Source organism: Lissotriton helveticus, chromosome 6, assembly GCF_964261635.1.
Source record: "Lissotriton helveticus chromosome 6, aLisHel1.1, whole genome shotgun sequence".
NCBI lineage: Eukaryota > Metazoa > Chordata > Amphibia > Caudata > Salamandridae > Lissotriton > Lissotriton helveticus.
This window is the reverse complement of record NC_136067.1, coordinates 580677894-580696848: the sequence shown is the minus strand read 5'-3', so window position 1 is coordinate 580696848 and position 18955 is coordinate 580677894. Positions and strand designations below refer to the sequence as shown.

At 45.5% G+C, this 18955-nt stretch overlaps 1 protein-coding gene across 1 annotated transcript in view; it reads left to right on the top strand.

The window, feature by feature from the left end:
* Window positions 1-18955, top strand: part of COL9A1 (collagen type IX alpha 1 chain) — a 410236-nt gene that overhangs the window by 373011 nt on the left and 18270 nt on the right. The window contains exon 37 of the mRNA XM_078648015.1: window positions 7811-7888. Coding sequence (XP_078504141.1) covers window positions 7811-7888 — 78 coding nt within the window. The remainder of the gene's footprint in view (window positions 1-7810; window positions 7889-18955) is intronic.

Sequence of the window (18955 nt, the reverse complement as noted above, 5' to 3'; positions counted from 1 at the left end):
AGTAAATGCTACTTTGGAGTAGCTGCCAATGGTTTACACAAGCACATTGATACACAATCATTGAGAAAGCCAATATGTCTGGTTTTAAAAGTATGTTGTATGATAATGTAAAGCATTACAGATAAATAGAATGGGAATAGATATACATTTGTCTGGAAGCAAATATCTGTAGAAAATTATAGGTGTAGGTTAAAAGGTCAGGTGGCAGTTGCACTGTCAAGCCAGACTTAAAAATCCATGTTTGTTAATGACTGCCACCCTTCCATATGTGCTGCTGCCAGAGAATAGCAACATTAAATTATGAAATACACTGTAATAGATTTACAATGTCTGGGTACACCTGAAAATTCAAGCTTGTGAGTATACAAAATGATCACAGCTTTGTGGAGGACAGGCAATTTTTTGTAGAAGCACATAGCTTCTGCCCAAACAAAACATGTACTCCTGACTTAAAACATGTGGGCGGAGCCATAGCCCCTCCTTGGTGATACTCACATAACTGGCTGGTGACAATTATGCTGTCAAAGCCAGACCATAAAAATGGCAATTAGAGATGTGCAGAATTTTGTGTCTCCAACTATTCACAGAATTTGAGCAGGATGTTGCAAAAGGTGCATTCTTTTTACTCTCATTAATTTGTGAAAATTAGATTGTGCAACCTTTTTTGAAAGGTAACACTTTCATTCACCGATAATGCCATTTCATTTAAAATGGCATTCAAAGCATTTGACTGAAATTGATTGATACATTTATAGAGTGCTTAGCTGTTTCACCAGGAAGCGATCCGGTACTAACCTGCAGAGATACATTACAGGAATCTTACTTGCTTGCAAAGAGGAACGTTTTTAACACTTTTCTAAATAAACTTTCCGAATCCATCATCCTCAGTTCAGTCGGAAGAGTGTTCTATAGCTAGGCGGTCAAAAATTAAATGAAACAACCTCCCAACCTGGCTTTGTCAAATCTAGGAACCCACATGAGACCTTGATTCACAGAGCGTAGAGCTCTCGTGAATGGTAAAGACACAATTTATTAAAAAGGTAAGCAGAACCTTTTTTTGACGTTCCTGAAAACAAACTTACAAGAGCTTTGAACTTAATGCGCTCTTTGATCGGGAGCCAATGTAGTTGCTTGGGGCCCGCACTAACTGATTGTAGCATCACTACTTTAACTCTTGCTGCTGCATTCTGGGCCAGTCAAAGATACCTAATTAAATAGGTAGGGGAAACCAGGTACAGGTAATTTGCAAAATCCAATTTGGATGTTGACGAAGACCAATAATATTGTTTTTGAGTTCTGAAGGGGAAGCAGATTCAATATCTATCCCAGCAATTTCAATGTGCCAAAACAGTATCCTGTCACAGCCCTAATTTGAGCTTTATAGGAGAGATCTTGGTTGAATTTTACTCCCAGATACTTTACCACCTTAGTTATAGCAGGTGTTTCTCCAAAGGAGGTCGGCTGCCTCTGTAATAAATCGAATGGGTCATCATTCCCAGAGAAAAGGAGCGTCCATGGTCCAGGGGAGAACCTATTGTAGCTGGTAAAATTGCTAATTCTGACTATGCTAGAGAAATATTCTTAAATTCTGACACACATTGTTCAGATCAGAATCTGTAGAGGCAACAATTCTCTGACTATAAATGGAAGATAATCTGAGACCTGTTTTTGAAAATAGTCAGAAAGACTATCACATAGCACTTGGAAGGGGACACATTTTTGTCAACTGGCTTCCGTGTATAAACCAATTGAACTATCTTAAAAATATCCATGACATTTTCTTTGATTTATCGATTCGGTAAGCCAAGTATTAAAATTGTGCCAGTCCGATCTTTTTATGGGAAGCTTTTTAAGCAGTTTAATACATTTTCTTTGCCTCCTCATCGTAGGATGTTGTCCATTTCTTCTCTAGCCTTTTACATAATCATTTTTCTTCCCATAGAGTGGAATTAAACCAGGTTGCAGATGGATGTTGTCTTTTGGTAACATTCTTCCTCGATGGGGGAGGCAACTCCTCAATGACTTGCAATGGAGAAGCATTAAATAAGGATATATTAAAATTCACATCAGCATTGGAGATTAAACTCCAGAAACCCAGAGTCCTCCTCAAATCCCTCTCTGTGACGTTATACCATGGCCATGTAGGGATCTAAGGCTGTAAATCTTTCTGCTTAGTACCCAATATTAACACTGAAAAAGGTACCAAGGAATGATCGGACAAAGTAGTGGGAACAGAAGAATCTTCTTCTAACCCAGCACAGTTTGAGAAAATTAAATCTAGAGTGTGGCCTCATTTATCGGTAAGACTGACTACCTTCAGCTGAAGAGTAATTTCCTCTAAAGTCTCCAGCAGATTAGACTCAACTTTACAGGAAGGATCGTCAACATAAACACTAAAATCACCAAGTGTAGTAAATTTGGAAAATTGTGGGGGCATTTTTAGAAATTACTTCTCCAATTCGAGAGTCTTTCCTGAAAAGCAAAAACAACAGTTGATGGACAGAATGCAGAACAATGTCACACATTCACCCCCGTACTCTCCATGCCACTGGAATCAAACTTTCCTGCCTGAAGAGGGGTGAAACCCCGAAACCGGTCCTAGGATGCTGGTTTCCAGTCCAGGAGGACCTGGCTTGGCAGTTCGGGCTGGACTGTTCCCATGAGGCACAGGGTCAAGACTGATTTGCATATGGCTTGGTTCAAACTGGAATGGCATGGTGAGCAAAAAAAAGAAGGATTTAGGCCCAGATCTATGTACAGGGGTGGATTTATGACATTGTTCTGCATTCTGTCAATCAACTGTTGTTTTTCCTGAAAAGCATGCATATGAGATAGCTTGAAGGTAAAGAGCAGACCTTCCACAGTCTCCACCCCTTTAAGTTTCCGCATTGTGCAAGACAAAGTGGACTGCTAAATAATCTCAATACCACCACCCCTATGCTCATTGTGCACTTGATGAAAAATAAAATAACCATCAGGTATCGCTCAGGCAATATCAAGCCCTGAGAACTGCCCCAGCCATGTGTCAGTAAGAAAGAGTGCATGCCATTTATCTACCAGAGTGTTCCAAATATCAAAGTTGTGTTTTAGTAGCGATCCAGCATTTATTAAACCTGCTTTAAAATTACAAGGACCTTTACTTAAATTAGAAGTCATTTGGACGCTACACTTAGTAGTGTCAAATCTATTAAAACCACCAAGTTGGCTGCTTTTGCTATCGATTTTATAATGGCACACATCACATTGGAAGGTGCAGCCGTTTGCAGGGAGGAGTTAGCTCTTGCAATTTCCATTCCAATCATGAGGATAATAAAGTCTCTATTATATTATAAATCCAAGTTACCTTATTGTTCGTGTCCAGCTGGGCAGCATGGCCAGCGTCGGTCACGATCCAGGCATAAAAGGGCTCAGATGGGCTTGCCTTTTGCGTCCCAGTGGCACGTTCTCACTATAGTGATCATTTTATAAGGGAGGCTAAATTAGCTTATCTGTCTGGCCAGAGGCTAGAGGGCCACAACTCCAAAATGGGATCTCCAAATGTCCCAGCAGCAAATAAAGTAGAAATGGTGGCCGATCGGTGTGTTAGAATCAGTTTACCTGATCAACTTCTCACATAAAAAGTTCAAATTCAGTCTGCGATGGTTAAAATTATTAGAATTATTCTCCTATCAATCCACCTGTCAATTTATACTGAACATTATTTTAATGATTAAAAAACGATTCTCGCATATTCCCCACCAATTAAAAATCCACTTAGACCTCACCAAAGCTGACAGCAAGATAATATACAAATTAAATGTACTCATATGACGCTCTCTCAGGCACACTTGTTTCACTGTAAAGTGTTCTTCCATCCTAGGGGAATAAAGAACTATATGAAAAACCTTAAATAAAATTAAATAAATAAGTATTTTATTGACCAAAGGCCAGTGCTTCATAGGTAGTGTTAGAGGTGGGATTTCTTGGTGGCTGAAGTATGCACCCATGTCAGGCTGGAACCACCCCTCTAGTCAGGGTAAGCTATATACACACTAAAAGATAACCTGTGCTCACCCTCTAGTGGCTTGGCTCACAGCAGTCAGGCTTATCTAAAGAGGCACTGTGTAAAGTATGTATGCAACCTGCACATACAGTAACACAATTGATACACCACACATATCTCCACACAGTTTTAGAAAAACTTGATTATTATAGCCTGAACAAAACAAGATCAAACCAATGTATAGAAGTTGAAATATTTCATTTTACGGGAATAAATGCAGTAAAGCGCTTACAATCAAGTATTGCAGAAAAGGTTACTTTAGATTGCACTGGACTGGGGTGAAGTCAAAGTTTGGCCTAACCACAATGGAGCGTAGGCCCCAGTGAACAAAGTACCTTTCCTGGTCGCAAAAAATGAGATGCGTTCATCCGCTCCATGAAGTGATAGCAATACATCAGTTCCGAAGATGGTTACCGAAGTCGAAAGACATCGAGCAGTGTGACAGATTCTGCTTAGTAGTCGAGGGGATACGTCAATCTCACCAAGCTGCAATGGCTGCGATATGTTGTCCAATGTGTTGATCTCTGGAGGCAAAGAGTTGTTTCTGATGCTTTGAGCCGATTTTACTCCTGCAACCTGGTCGATGAACTGGTCCTGTTACACACAGACAGGAGATGCATCGAAATCTGTGTTGGCAGTATCTGGGCCGCTTGAAGTGAGCCAAGCACAGGGGCATGGGTAGGGACTTTGATATCCCTAAATCTCAAGCAACAGGAGGCAAGCCAGCAAGCCTTTGAAGATCGCTTGGAGAGAAGTTAGAGTTCAGCTCACCTTCAGCAGAGTCAAAGAGCAGCAGGCAGCAGGGAAACACAAAAGAAAAGCAATCCTACCAAGTCTGCAGTCCAAAGATTAGTCCTTTAAGCAGCACAGCAGTTCTTCCGACAGAGGTTCAGTTCAAGATCCAGTGTCTGGTTTTAAGGGGTCGGGCCAGGTACTTATACCCAAAAGTGCCTTAGATGTGGGGGGTGACTTCAAAGTAGTCCTCTGAAGTGCACAAGGATCCCTATTAACCCGGTCCTGTCTACCAGGCTATCTCTGGGAGATAATCAGTCCTTTGTGTGGGGACAGGCCACAGCCTATTCAAATAAAGTATCAGCCCCTCCCTTCCACCCTGCACAAGCTAGGCCATCAGAATGCAGATGTAGGTAGAGGGTTACTCAGACACACCTATCCTTCCTGTGTTGTGGCTGTCTAGATGGAATGCGCAAAGTGTAGCTGTCACCCACTCCAGACATGTATTGAAGACAGGCTGACAGGCACACAGAGCAGTGAGTGGAGAGAAATGTCCACTTTCTAAAATGGCATTTCCAAAACAGTAATATTAAATCCAATGTTACCAGCAGGTAACATTGGATCGAAAAAGTGGCACCCACTATCGCCCCCCCTTTAGCAGACCTCATCAACTCTTCACTACGTCAGGGAAAGGTCCCCCCCAGCTGGAAGGCCGCTGTCGTCAAAGCCCTTCTCAAAAAACCTCTACTGGACCCGCTGGACCTGGCCAACTATAGGCCAATCTCCCTCCTCCCCGGAATTAGTAAAATTACTGAAAAAATAGTGAATAAAAAACTCTCCCATTTTCTGGAGGCTAATAACCTTCTCAGGAACTCTCAGACTGGATTCCGCCCTGGTCAGGGCACGGACACCGCCCTCCTGGCTGTAGTGGAGGAGACCAGATGCATTCTGGATGCAGGTGTATCAGTGGCAGTGATCCTCCTGGACCTCAGTGCGGCCTTCGACACTGTCAACCACCGGGTACTAATCCAGCGACTCAGAGACATCGGGGTGGAAGGTACCGCTCTGGCATGGCTCTCGTCATTCATTAACCACCGCTCCTTCCAGGTCTGGGAGAATAACACCCGCTCCCTAGCGATCCCCCTCCAGTGCGGAGTACTGCAGGGCTCTTCGCTCAGCCCAACATTATTTAATGTCTACATGTCCCCACTGGAGGAGGTAGTCATCCCGTTCGGAGTGAAAATCATTAGCTACGCTGACGACACCCAACTGGTAGTATCCCTATCCCATCCCAACCAAGAACCGTCCAATCTTCACAACTGCCTTTCCGAAATCCATGGGTGGATGAATAAATCAGCTTTGAAACTCAACGGGTCCAAAACAGAAATCATGCTTCTCGGACAAAAGGGGCCCACCCTTCCCCCTAACATCTGGCCCACCTGCCTGGGAGAATCCCCGGCCCCCAAAAGTGAGATCAAGAGCTTGGGAATCTGGATAGAGAAAGACCTGTCCTTCAAAACCCAAGCCAGAAAAACTGCTGGGATCTGTTTCGGGCTTCTTACATCAGTCAGGAAAATTCTGCCCCTGCTCCCACAAATCTCCCGGAAACTGCTTATCCAAGGCCTGATTCTTTCCAGGCTGGATTACAGCAACGCCATCTACTTGGGAGCTCCCGAAGCTACCCTCAACAAATTACAAAGAATTCAGAACGCCGCGGCCCGGCTTCTTACCAACACCCCGGCCAGATCCTCGGCCAAACCAGCTCTGAAGCTCCTTCACTGCTCCCAATAAGAGAAAGAGTAAAATTCAAGGTTCTCTGTCTGGCTCACAAACTCTTACAGGACAAGGGCCCCCTCATTCTCAAAAACTTTATCACGCCCTATAAAGCTACAAGATCCCTCCGTTCGGATCACGAACGCCTTATCACAGTCCACAGAGTGAGAAAGGCACGTACAGGAGGCCGGCGATTCTCAGTGAACACGGCTAGGCTATGAAACACCCTCCCTCTCAAACTAAGGACAGAATCCGATCACTCCTGTTTCAGGAAACTACTGAAAACTCACCTCTTCCCCTGATCCTCTCCTCCCTTTCTCCTTGGCACTCCACCCTCTCTGCTGTCTCGGTTTTAGCGCTGGGATGCTTCCGGGTCACTATGCGCTCAATAAAACCCACATTCATTCATTCATTCATTTATTAATACTATTCCAAACATGCCAATCAGGTATAACCAATTTCATCATGTTTAGGGGAGAAGCACATGCACTTTAGCACTCGTTAAGAGTGGTAAAGTGCTCAGAGTCTTAAGGCCAACAAAAAGAATCAGCAAAAACAGGAGGGAAAATGCAAAAAGTCTGGGGAAAGACCACTCTAAGGATAACAGGTCTAACAGGTACCATTTGAAGCAGTTTTTCAGTAACTGAGATCTGGGTTCATTCTAAGTGCACTCAAATTGTTTAGGTCCCTTTTGAATCATTCAACTCCAGTGCTTAATTTGTAAATAAAATAGTGCCAAGGCCATCGTCAGGAGGTCACTACAGTTTGCATCACCGATTGGCCATGCCACAGCTGCCAATAACATTACCAGCACAACATCTAACCATTATATACCAACAAGTGTGAACATTTTGTCTATTTCGGGTCCTCAAAGCTATATGAATGTTGTGGGCACCAAGTACTAGTTATTTTTAATGTATATTAAAATTAATAAACAACTGTTGGCTTGATTACTAAATTAGACAAACAGCACCACCATGTGACAGACTGTCATAGGTGCCGGTGTTGGCAGCTAAAACCTGGTGATAAGCACCAGATACTAACAGCTCAAATTAAGCACTATATCAACTTCATGCTAGAGTTATTGGCTCTGCGTCATCTTTCTTTCATTGCTATAGCAATAATTCAAAGCGTTAAATAAGAGGCAGAAAAAAGCAGACTCATTGGCTCTCATGCTGGTCATTTCACAGTGGATGTCATTGTCAATGAAAGTAAATGAATATACATGGTTGAAGCTCTCTTACACACTGTCTGTTTATACAGGTGAAATGGGTGAAAGAGGCGAAAGAGGATTTCCTTCAAGAGGACAAAAAGGACTACCCGGCCCACCAGGCCCGCCAGGTAAATATACAGAAACATGAAAATATCACTGTTTGTTTGATTTTTGTTGAATTTACAGAAATGGTGCGATTTAGATAGGAAGAGTCTGGCTCTAACATTATGGAATGTTTATCTTCTGCATAAAGCATTCTAAACTGGTTGCTTATATCGTGTGCCAGGTGGCTATACCTTTTGGAATCACATGCTATGATGAGCTATTGCCTTTTTATTAACTGCTACCTCACTGATGATGTTTGCTAGTTTGGTTCTCCTTTTCAATTCGATTAGATCCTTAATTTCAGACTCGGGTCCAGATCTGCAATTTTAGATTTGGCAAATAAGTCACTTCGGACACTATTTAGCGCTTGGTGGGCAGAGTACTCCTTCACAAACTTGGAGGTAGTCCAGTCTGGCTTACTACAAGTGACATCAATGGAGCTCAAATCAACCTTTGGGTCCGACTTTCTTTAAGCTTAAAGAATACAAGTAATCTGCTTGCACTTGTGTTGGGACACATTTTCGGGAATTGTTGAGCACATGTCATCGGGCTTCGCCATGATGAAACACTTTGCAAACTGCGTTCCAGGTCTGTGCCGACTTACTGCATATTATGCCATTATGTATTGCATTTGCATCAACTACACAAAGCAGGTGTCTCCTATTCGCTTAATTATACAGCTCAAAACCATGGACATAACATCTAACTTCTTTGCTTACGGGCCGTTCTGGACAGTGTATTTTCATATTCAATTGCTACGGTTACAATAAGTGAGGGCTGCCACCCGCTGAATTTTTATTGGGATGCTTGTGTCTTCTCTTTTCAACTTCAAGCGATCTAAAGTCATGTTACTATGTTTCGGATAGTGTCTAACGTTAACAGCATTGGTTTTGCCAATTTTTCCGCACTTCACAGTGCAGCACTTAAATCGACCCTGTTCTCTCCTCTGCAATGCTTTCTGTTATTAGGAAAGATGTATCTGGCAAGCTCGCTCGTTCTGGCACACTTCTTAACTCTGATTTGTGCCCCATCAGGAAATAGCGGCTCTGTTGCGATCTAGAATAAACTTTGCAATATTTGTTTTTATCAGTGGCGTCACTAGGGTTGGTGTCACCCGGTGCCGGTAACTCATGGTGTCACCCCCTCACAACTTACCACATGGACCTCCTCCGCTCCGAGTCTGCCAGTGGACACAATTGGCAAATAACGGGACCCTACAGAATCCTTAGTAACGTTTGTAAATTGAATTTGTCACACCCCTATTTGAGGGGATAGCGAAGTCTATAATCATTGCTCCTGAGGAGGGAGCAGCCCTGCTAGCCCCGAGGAGACGGCTTCCCCCTCATTTCATGGCGAACCTGGCGGTTTAACCAGATTTAACTGGTAGATGCATTTCTGCCAGGCAGCTCTCCACCATGGTGGAGTCGTGTGACAATGATACCGTAGTTGAGCCTCCCACCCAGGCTTGGACATCGGGGGGAGCTGCTCCTACAAGCCATTCCAAATAAAGGTCTCAGTTCAATAGCACATAAATGCCCAATAAAGGACAGCCAAATATAGGCCCTGCCCCCCTTACTGTACTGTGATTGGAGTGACAGAAGTAAATGGTCTGAAAAATGGTAGCGCCACAGATTCACCCCTTGTGTCGTCTTCACATTTCAAATTACAGATGGCTGCCAGTGCCAGGTCAATGATAGTGAATTTTACAGCACATTTTTCATTACATATTAAAATTGGATCAACTTTCAAAGCACGGCAAATAGTAGATGATGACCTCAAAGAACATCAGGTTACCCACCCAGTCATATGTACCCATAGACATTCTTTCAGAAAGCATCAAAAATAGACACAAGTAGTGAATCAGAGAGAGAACAAAGTAAAAGTGAGACCAGCCCCCGCATGGTGTGTAGCGATCAGGCACAGTGAGCAACCACTACTAGGGGGAGTTTGGGGGGTTGAACTTCTCCCCTCCCAAGAAAATTTGGGAGACAGAAAGGTCAAAAACAAAGCATTTTTCAACACATATTAGATTGATTTAAGGTTATAATGAGCTATTGACAGTAAAATGTATTCAGAAAGTGGCCGTGGGATATGCTTCTAATAGCAGAATGTCCCCAAATACGAAAAAATGTGGAAGCACAAGCCATTTTTCTCCGAGCCATGGAGTTTCTGTCATCATTCAGCACTTCTCCCTTTTCCACAACAGCAGTTCAAACATGAATGGCTAAATATCCTAGTTTGCAAAAGTTTTCTAAATAATAATGGCTCAGCCATATTTGCCTCATAATGCCAGATCTGCAGCATGATGTGACCATTTCAACTAATACATTGTTTGTAGCTCAAACGTATCAAAAGTTAAGAAAAAATGTGACTTGTGTTGCTGCGGAGTAGATGACATAGCTCAATGTTCTATGTTAGGATTTTAACTTATAAACTGCAAGTAACAAAAGGATTGCTCTGACAAAAGCAGTAGCCCACCACGCCACTGGCCTATTTACATGATTATGTGCACTTTGTGATCTGCATGGTACATGTTCTTTGCAGCAGGTACATTAACCCTCTGAGCTACCTTTCCATGAGTCAAATCTTCCATTAGACAAAATTCCGATCTCTCTCTAGGAAGAACATTAATCACCAGAGACATCATGACATTTTTGTTGTTACCGAAAATTGCTGGAGGGCAGGGAGGAGGCACTGGTTATTAAGGCTGGCTGAACTTGGTTCCCCAGTTCCAAATTCAGGAGCTCCTCTGCCCATAGTGTCACATCCTCTCCCCCACTGAACACCATACTGCAGTGCCCCACTGAGAAAAACTCAGACTTCCTTCAACTACAACCCAATTGTTGCCACTGCGCTACAAACACCTGGATGCGGCTCAATTACGCACTAGGCAAGGAGAGCAATATGTGGCCTACAAAACAAAAGTAACAGCATCCTGGAAAAAGCAAACAATCAAAGGGAATGCAAAATTTTGAAAACCATGTGAAATGTAAGCAGGAACAACATGGTTACCTTAACGCCCTGAATGGACCCATTTCAATGGCCATTGCTTATATCCTTACAAAACGTAAGCAGTGTCTATGGTAAAAAAGACAACATCTCTAGATGCAGAGCAGCAGTACAAATTTGGTTTTTGAATCCTCACATTGCAGTACCTCCAAGATTGGTGCACTAGTTCCTAAGCCAAGTGAAAACAATGCCAAGACAACAAAAATAGCGCTTCACTGGCAAACTCTGTAAAAGTGGCGCTAAATGTATTTGGGTGAGAATAAAATCAATCTTGCCAGTTTGCTACCACTAGTCTGTCTTACTTTATTTAGTTATTTATTTTTCATATTTTTTTAACTTTTATTCCCCGATGCTGCACTTTGGAATTAAATGTCAGAAAATTACGACATTGATTTCCAGCAAGAACTACAACCCATTAAAGGCAGTGGGCAAAAACAAAAAGAAAGTAAAATAGCAGCTCCAGGGACAGCCCAGAATCACCAAAGGAACTATGTAGAAAGCTGACATCGATCTCGCTGCTCACCTCGCAAGTCACACCCATTTCAGACCAAAGAAATCATCTTTGAATTACATCCATGGCATGACCCACATTTGAAGTAAAACTGTGTGAAGACTGTGAACCACTCTTAGAAACTGCAACTCGCTCCAGTCAGAAAGCTAACAGCGTGGAGAACTCAAAGGCAAATCAGCAGGGCATCCCTTTGGCACTCATGATGAACCCCGCAAAAACTATCATCTGCGTCACTCACAAAGTAAAAAGAAGAGCAGCCTGGGTTATTATTGGTGCGTACCCCCGTGCCGGTCCGGAGAAACTCACTGACTCACCTGCCCTGCTGTTGGGGGGGGGGGGTCTATGTCGGTCACGGTGGCCAGCGCCCAGCTCTGCGCGCGGGTAGGGGTCAAGACGTGCCGCCTCTGATCCTCATGCTGCAGGCCAGTCACGCGCACTTAGGGCCTAATGCGTGATTCAGAGAAGAAGAATGACATCAGCCGCAATCCGCCTGTACGCGGGCGGCGGGCCTAAGAGCATAGCTGCCAAGGTTTCAGATTGCTTATGTGTGACATTTTCATAATTTCAGTGTAATTATGAGTGACATTCAACGACTATGAGTGACACTTTCTCGCAAACAAAATCGAGCAATGAAGACGAGGGAAACATAAATATCAGAAATTACACCCATTTGAGCAACGAGAATCAGGTACACAGTGTCCTAATCTTGGAATTAGGACAAAACTGGTTCAACACTGCTGTGACAACAAGGGCACAGCAAGCGAGTGCACACCAGGTCACCAAATGAAGCTTCGTCATCTTGAGAACAGGATGTTAGAAAGGTCCCCAAAATCTTGATGTTTCCATCAAAGTGTTAAACATGGGTTTGGGGCTGAGAAGAAAACTGAATGGTTCAGTCAGAGCATGTACTGCAGAGATCTGAGTCTTCAGGACTTTTCCCGGTGAGGAAATGAGTGATTTCAAGCAAGCGCCCTGTTTCTATAAGTACAGGCAAAGAATCAGAAGTAAATGAGACTAAACAAGATATAAAACTATAATGTTTTATTTAATCCAGAAACATGCAAACTACGTGGTTCGAAACAATACGTTTGGCAGTGTAACAAAAATCTCCTTCCTGTGTGTTTTCTCAACCTCATGTTACAAATAAATCTTTTTTTGATATGATGGTTCTGCTCTTTGAAATCGACTCAGATCCATTCCAGGACAGGCTCAGGGCCTCCTGGAGTGACAGACACTCTGCCATCCCCATTCACTCCCATGGACCCGGTTTCCAGCGTGCTTCAAGACCTATAAATCCCAGATATGAGCATCTAAACAATACAGAACATTTTGCAAAATTCACCCCAATCTGACACTCGCACAGACATCTCATTGCACTACTTCAGTGCTCTCTCACCTGTGCCCCCATGATGTGTCTTCCTGCAGTGCCACGATGAGCCAGAGCATCTTTTACCAGTTTGCTGTGAAGAGGATAATGCAAGCTGCAGGCAGTAGTGCTGTAGACTGACTGAAGGTGGCTGTGCTGTTAAGAGGGTCGGCCTGCCTGGCTGGTGCTGGCTCCGTGCCACCGCGCTGACCTGCTCTTTCCGTTCGTGTCCCCCTGATGGCCTTGGTCCGGTCTGACATGTTCTCATTTGCGAGCTATGGTGTAGGCAGGAAGCTGCATCTTTCATGTGTGCATGTGTCGAGCTCTCTGGGGTCTTTTGGTGAGGGCTGCTTTTCACAGGGCTTGGATCGGCATGAATGGGGGTACTGGGTTTTGATTATTTAGTACTTGAAGCGCCGAAATACTCTTCGAGTGAGTCACGCTAATATGAAAGTTAAATAAAATAACTCGGCCGGCAGGCGGGGAGCCTCTACTGATCTCTGGGTGCCACAAGCACCTGGGGGCTGATGGTGTTGGGGCGGTGTGCAGGGCTTGTGACACTGCAGGCGGGAGAATCTGGCCTGGGTTATTGGCGCTCGGGATCACGATTTATCATAAAGGAAATGGCAGTTTAAAATGAAAGTGAATATACCGTATTAAACTTACACTTTGCTGCTGGGGTGGAATGCAAGCTCTACTGCAACTGAAGCTGGCGGCAAATAATCAGTGAACAACTAACTCTGACTATCACATAGGCCGCGGCAGCAGTCTAAAGCGTGGCAATCTTCGGTACGGTCGGGTCAGTGATTATTATATTATTATAGCCCATGTGGCACACTCCACAGTCCGGCCAAGGCCTCTCGGGTGACAAAATGCTGGTGCTAGTGCCGTGGAGACGCCCGGCGGTAATTTAAATTGTGCGTAGTCAGTCAGCTGCGCTGACTAAACACTCCACTGTCTCGTATGAATGCGGACACCGGGACGTGGAAGGCAGCTACCACGGACCAGACGCAGAGGCGCGCTGACACGGAGGAGACAGTGCGCACTGCGCACAGGCACCTCCTCCAGTCCTCCTGAGCAGAAAAGTTAGGTTGCGTTGCAGCAAGACAGTGCAACTGAACTTGCACGTACGTTGCGGTTGCAACGTCATTTACTTTCACTGCAAGTCTGCACACTGTTGACGGCACAAAGTGCTGCTGACTGCCTTGGTGTCACCCCAGTGGGATGGTGACACCCGGTGCGGGCCGCACCCCCCGCACCACCATAGTGACGCCGCTGGTTTTTATTACTTTCGCTCTTAGTTTACCGTAACATTCATTCCTCCTCATGTTTGGTTTTTTATTCATCCACCCTGGCCACATTTTCATTGCTTAAAGTGCATCGTTGTTGTTCCATTCTTGGCTCCTGTTAGGTAATCATACATAAACAAACGAATGTGCACTTGTTTCTTTGAAACTAAAGCTATTATTTATCACTAAACGTTCCAATTTCGCTACACATTTTTTTACTGCCGAAGCAACAGAACCGTGCCGAACTGCATTTTATTAAGCCCAATGTTACCTTTTTATCAAGACCCAACATTTCAAATATAGAGAAAAAAAGAATGACATCAAATGAGCTCAAAGCAGGCTTTGGGTCTGCCTTTCTCATAGCTTAAAGTGAATAAAAGCGTATTAATTCTAAATACAGACACAGGATTCGCACTCAAGAACAGCAGTTTTACAGTTTATTGATGCCCGTTCTATTGGCCATTTTGATGATCTACATCATCCACAGTAACTGCTTGTCATACATGTTCTTTGTACATCAAACAATCATGTTGCTTTGTTGAAAAATAAAACATTTAGTGTACTTTAGTATCAAATTAATTCTTTTCGACTAAGTTCTAACAGTTCAACATTATATTTAATATTAGATTGTCCTAGTAGAGAGCTCTAACACCACAAGTAGCTTATTTGCGCCAAAGTCAGCTGAAGGCAGAAACAATCACCATGGGAACAGAAAAGATCCTAGGTTTTTGCTAAACCAGAGCAGTGTATCAGTTGTCCTTGGACCTAGAGAAAGACCTTATATGGGTTACCTACTGTTAGACATAAAAATACCTACGTAATTGTCTTCGATTTTCTCGTATGAGAGAGACGAGGGTCGACAACTGTGTGCTTTCTTGCTAGGCAATGGCTCAAGCATTTGAGACCCATGGATTAAGATATGTCGTGAACCAAGCAGAGAAATTAAACTTAACCCGGATCTCTTACGGTTACGAGGCTGATGTTGTAGAATGGGAGTAATGTGGTCCCAGGTGTTAATTTTAGTAACAATACCTGCAGCTATGTGTTCAGAAGCCCACAAAGTTTCTAGATTAGATACTAAGGAAAGTCACTCCATTGCAGTAGCGGTTGCTGCCGGACCCCGGTGGTGGGCTGGGAATGGGTGGGGGGGGGGGGGGAGCGAAGAATGAAAGGACGAAAAATTAAAAATAAATAAAAACACTTACCTAGAACGGCAGCCGCCTCTCCTCCGCCCTCCGTCCTCTTCCTGCAGAATCCCGGAAGCACCCGGCTCCCAGGCTCCCCTGAGCTAACCAAAACTCTGCATTGCAGCGATGTGATTGGTCAGAGCGCCATGGATCAGCGCTCAGACTGAAACAGGGAGCCTGTGCATGTTCCTGACCAGACTGTGTAATGTAGCCTGGTAGGAACATGCAGAATGCACTTGAACTGTTTGGTCAGCCCAAGAGGGCTGGCCAAACAGTTCATGCAGACGTAGGGAGTGCAGTGCACTCCTCCCCTACTCTGGCTAGCCCCACCCGAGAACCACTGACAGCTATAGGCAAAATAAAATCATAATAACAATAGTTATTTTCATATTATTTTTCCTTTTGTTCAGTGGGGCGATGCTCCGCCACCGTAGAGGGGGACCTACCACTGTTCCATTGAACTGCTTGGACCAAACCTGGAATTAAAAATCAACCAGGCGACGAGTGCAGCAAACTGATACATAGATTGAAAGCACTTTGATGTAACTGTGTGGGCAAGGGTTCAACTCCTGGTAGTTACTGTCAAAAGCTCATCATTTTGAATTTGGAAAAGGGAGTACTATTGAGCACGATTCATTGTTATCCGTGATAATAAACCACTTTGACGATGAACAATCAGGCTATAAATGTACTGTTATATGACTATAAAATGCAAAGAATGTCAGAGCTTCTTGGCGCAGTTCAAATACAAGGGCAGGTTTATCATTTTTTTCATGCAATGCAACGCTGCAAGTCAACTTGCTGCACTGCGTTGCGTGAAAGGGAGAGGGCAGAAATGCTAAGGGCATGGGCATCCGCAGAAATTTTTCCTGGGGGGGCTGACCTGGCAAACAAAGGGGAGTGGCTAATGTTAATCAATAGGGGCGGGGCTAAAATGGCAGACAATCAGAATCGGATAATGCTCAGGCTAAGCTGAGAAAAAAGTGGTGAATTCTGCATTTGAAACTGGACAACAATTAGAGCACACTTATGAACCCTAATATTACCCCCCTGGCCCCTTAAAACTCATACATTCCCTGATCCCTAAAATTAGCCCCTTGATACCCCAAAACCCATAACCCATACCCACCCTGACCCCTAAAATTGTCCCCCTGGCACCCCAAAACCCATACCCGCCCTGACCCCTAAAATGTCCCCCCTTGCAACCCAAAACCAATACCCACCCTGAACCCTAAAATTACCCCTGCACCCCAAAACCCATATCTACCCTGAACCCTAACATTTCCCCTGGCACCCCAAAACCCATACCCGCCCTGAACCCTAAAATTACCCCACTGGCATCCCAAAAGCTGAACGCTATGGGCAGATTTACAAGCCAACTGGCATGGGTGCAAATTCAGGACAGTGAGTGTAAAAATTCAGGACAAAGGGTCAAAATTCGGGACAAAAATTCAAGACAGCGGGTCAAAATTCAGGACAAAAGGTAAGATTTACAGACACATCAGAGAAGGTTGCGCAATAGTATATAAGTAAGTAAATAGACAACCACTAAAGTACAAGTGAAAATAAGTTTATATTAGGTTGAGACAATAGTCCACTTCATGGTTTGTCAGTATACGCACAGCTTTAAGCAAATGTGCAGGTCTTTTTGTGGTAACAAAACTGCCCCCACCTTTCCAGCTCCCAGAAAAAACACCTGATGCCCGGTCTGGCCAGTCTGGCCTTGATACCACCCTCCAATGGCGCCCCTCAATCAATCAATCAATCAAGCATTTGTATAGCGCGCTACTCACCCGTAGGGTCTCAAGGTGCTGGGGGAGGGGGGTCCGCTACTGCTCGAACAACCAGATCTTGAGTTGCTTCCTGAAGGAGAGGTGGTCTTGGGTCAGGCGGAGGTGGATGGGGAGGGAGTTCCACGTCTTGGCAGCCAGGTAGGAGAAGGATCTTCCTCCCGTTGTGACTCTTCTGATGCGGGGGACGGCGGCGAGGGCGTGGCTGGTCGATCGTAGCTGGCGGGTTGGAGTGTAGAAGGTCAGGCGGTCATTGAGGTATCTTGGGCCTTGGTTGTGGAGAGCTTTGTGTGCGTGGGTGAGGAGTCGGAACGTGATTCTCTTGCTGACGGGGAGCCAGTGCAGGTTTCTCAGGTGTTCGGAGATGTGGCTGTGTTGGGGGATGTCCAGGATGAGGCGTGCCGCGGCGGTCTGGATGCGTTGGAGTCTCTTCTGGAGTTTGGCTGTGGTTCCGGCGTAGAGGGAGTTGCCGTAGTCCAGACGGCTGGTGACGAGGGCCTGGGTGACCGTCTTCCTGGTTTCGGTGGGGATCCACCGGAAGATCTTACGTAGCATGCGGAGGATGTTGAAGCATGACGAGGAGACGGCGTTGACTTGTCTGGTCATGGAGAGGGAGGAGTCTAGGATGAAGCCCAGGTTTCGTGCGTGGTCTGTCGGTTTGGGTGCGCTGCCCAGGGACGGGGGCCACCAGGAGTCGTCCCAGGCGGAGGGCGAAGATCCCAGGATGAGGACTTACGTCTTATCCGAGTTCAGTTTCAGGCGGCTGTTCATCATCCACTCGGCTACGTCTTTCATCCCTTCGTGTAGGTTGGTCCTGGCGGTGGCGGGGTCGTTGGTGAGGGAGAGGATCAGCTGGGTGTCGTCGGCGTAGGAGATGATGTTGAGGTTGTGTTGGCGTGCGATGGCCGCAAGGGGGCTCATGTAGATGTTGAACAGCGTGGGGCTGAGTGATGATCCTTGGGGTACGCCGCAGATGACTTCGGTGGCCTCGGATCTGAACGGGGGGAGGCGGACTCTCTGGGTTCTCCCGACGAGGAAGGAGATAATCCACTCCAGTGCCTTCTCTTGGATCCCGATGTTGCTGAGGCGTTGTACTAGGGTGCGGTGGCAGACCGTGTCGAACGCCGCGGAGAGGTCCAGGAGGAGGAGGGCCGCTGTTTCTCTGTTGTCGAGCAGGGCTCTGATGTTGTCGGTGGCTGCGATGAGGACGGTTTCGGTGCTGTGGTTGGCCCGGAAGCCAGACTGTGAGTGGTCGAGGGATCCATTAGTCTCGAGGAAGGCGGCAAGCTGTCTGTTGACGGTCTTCTCAATGACTTTGGCAGGAAAAGGAAGAAGCGAGTTGGGTCGGTAGTTTTTGAGTTCGGTGGGGTCCACTGATGGTTTCTTCAGTAAGGCGCTGAGTTCGGCGTGCTTCCAGCTCTCTGGGAACATGGCGGTGTCGAAGGAGGCGTTGATGATGTCCCGCAGGTGTGGTGCGATGACGGAGTCGGCCTTGTTGAAGACGTGGTGAGGGCAGGGATCGGTTGGAGATCCGCAGTGGATGGAGTTCATCGTGCGGATGGTTTCTTCGGTGTTGACCGGGGTCCAGGCGTGGATGGTGGTGGTGGGGGGCATTGGTGCACTCGTAGGGTGCGTCGGCCGTGTGCTGAAACTGTTGTGTATGTCTGCGATCTTGTTGTGGAAGAACGAGGCGAGCGAGTTGCAGAGTTCTTGCGAAGGGGTGATGTCGTTGTCTCCTGCGCTGGGGTTCGAGAGCTCTTTGACGATGGTGAAGAGTTCCTTGCTGTTGTGGGCGTTGTTGTCAAGACGTTCCTTGAATGCGGTTTTCTTGGTGGTGTGGATCAGCTGGTGGTGTTTTCGCGTGGCGAGCTTGAGGGAGGTCATGTTGTCTGTAGTTGGGTCTCTGCGTCAGGCTTTCTCGAGGGCTCGGCAGTTCTT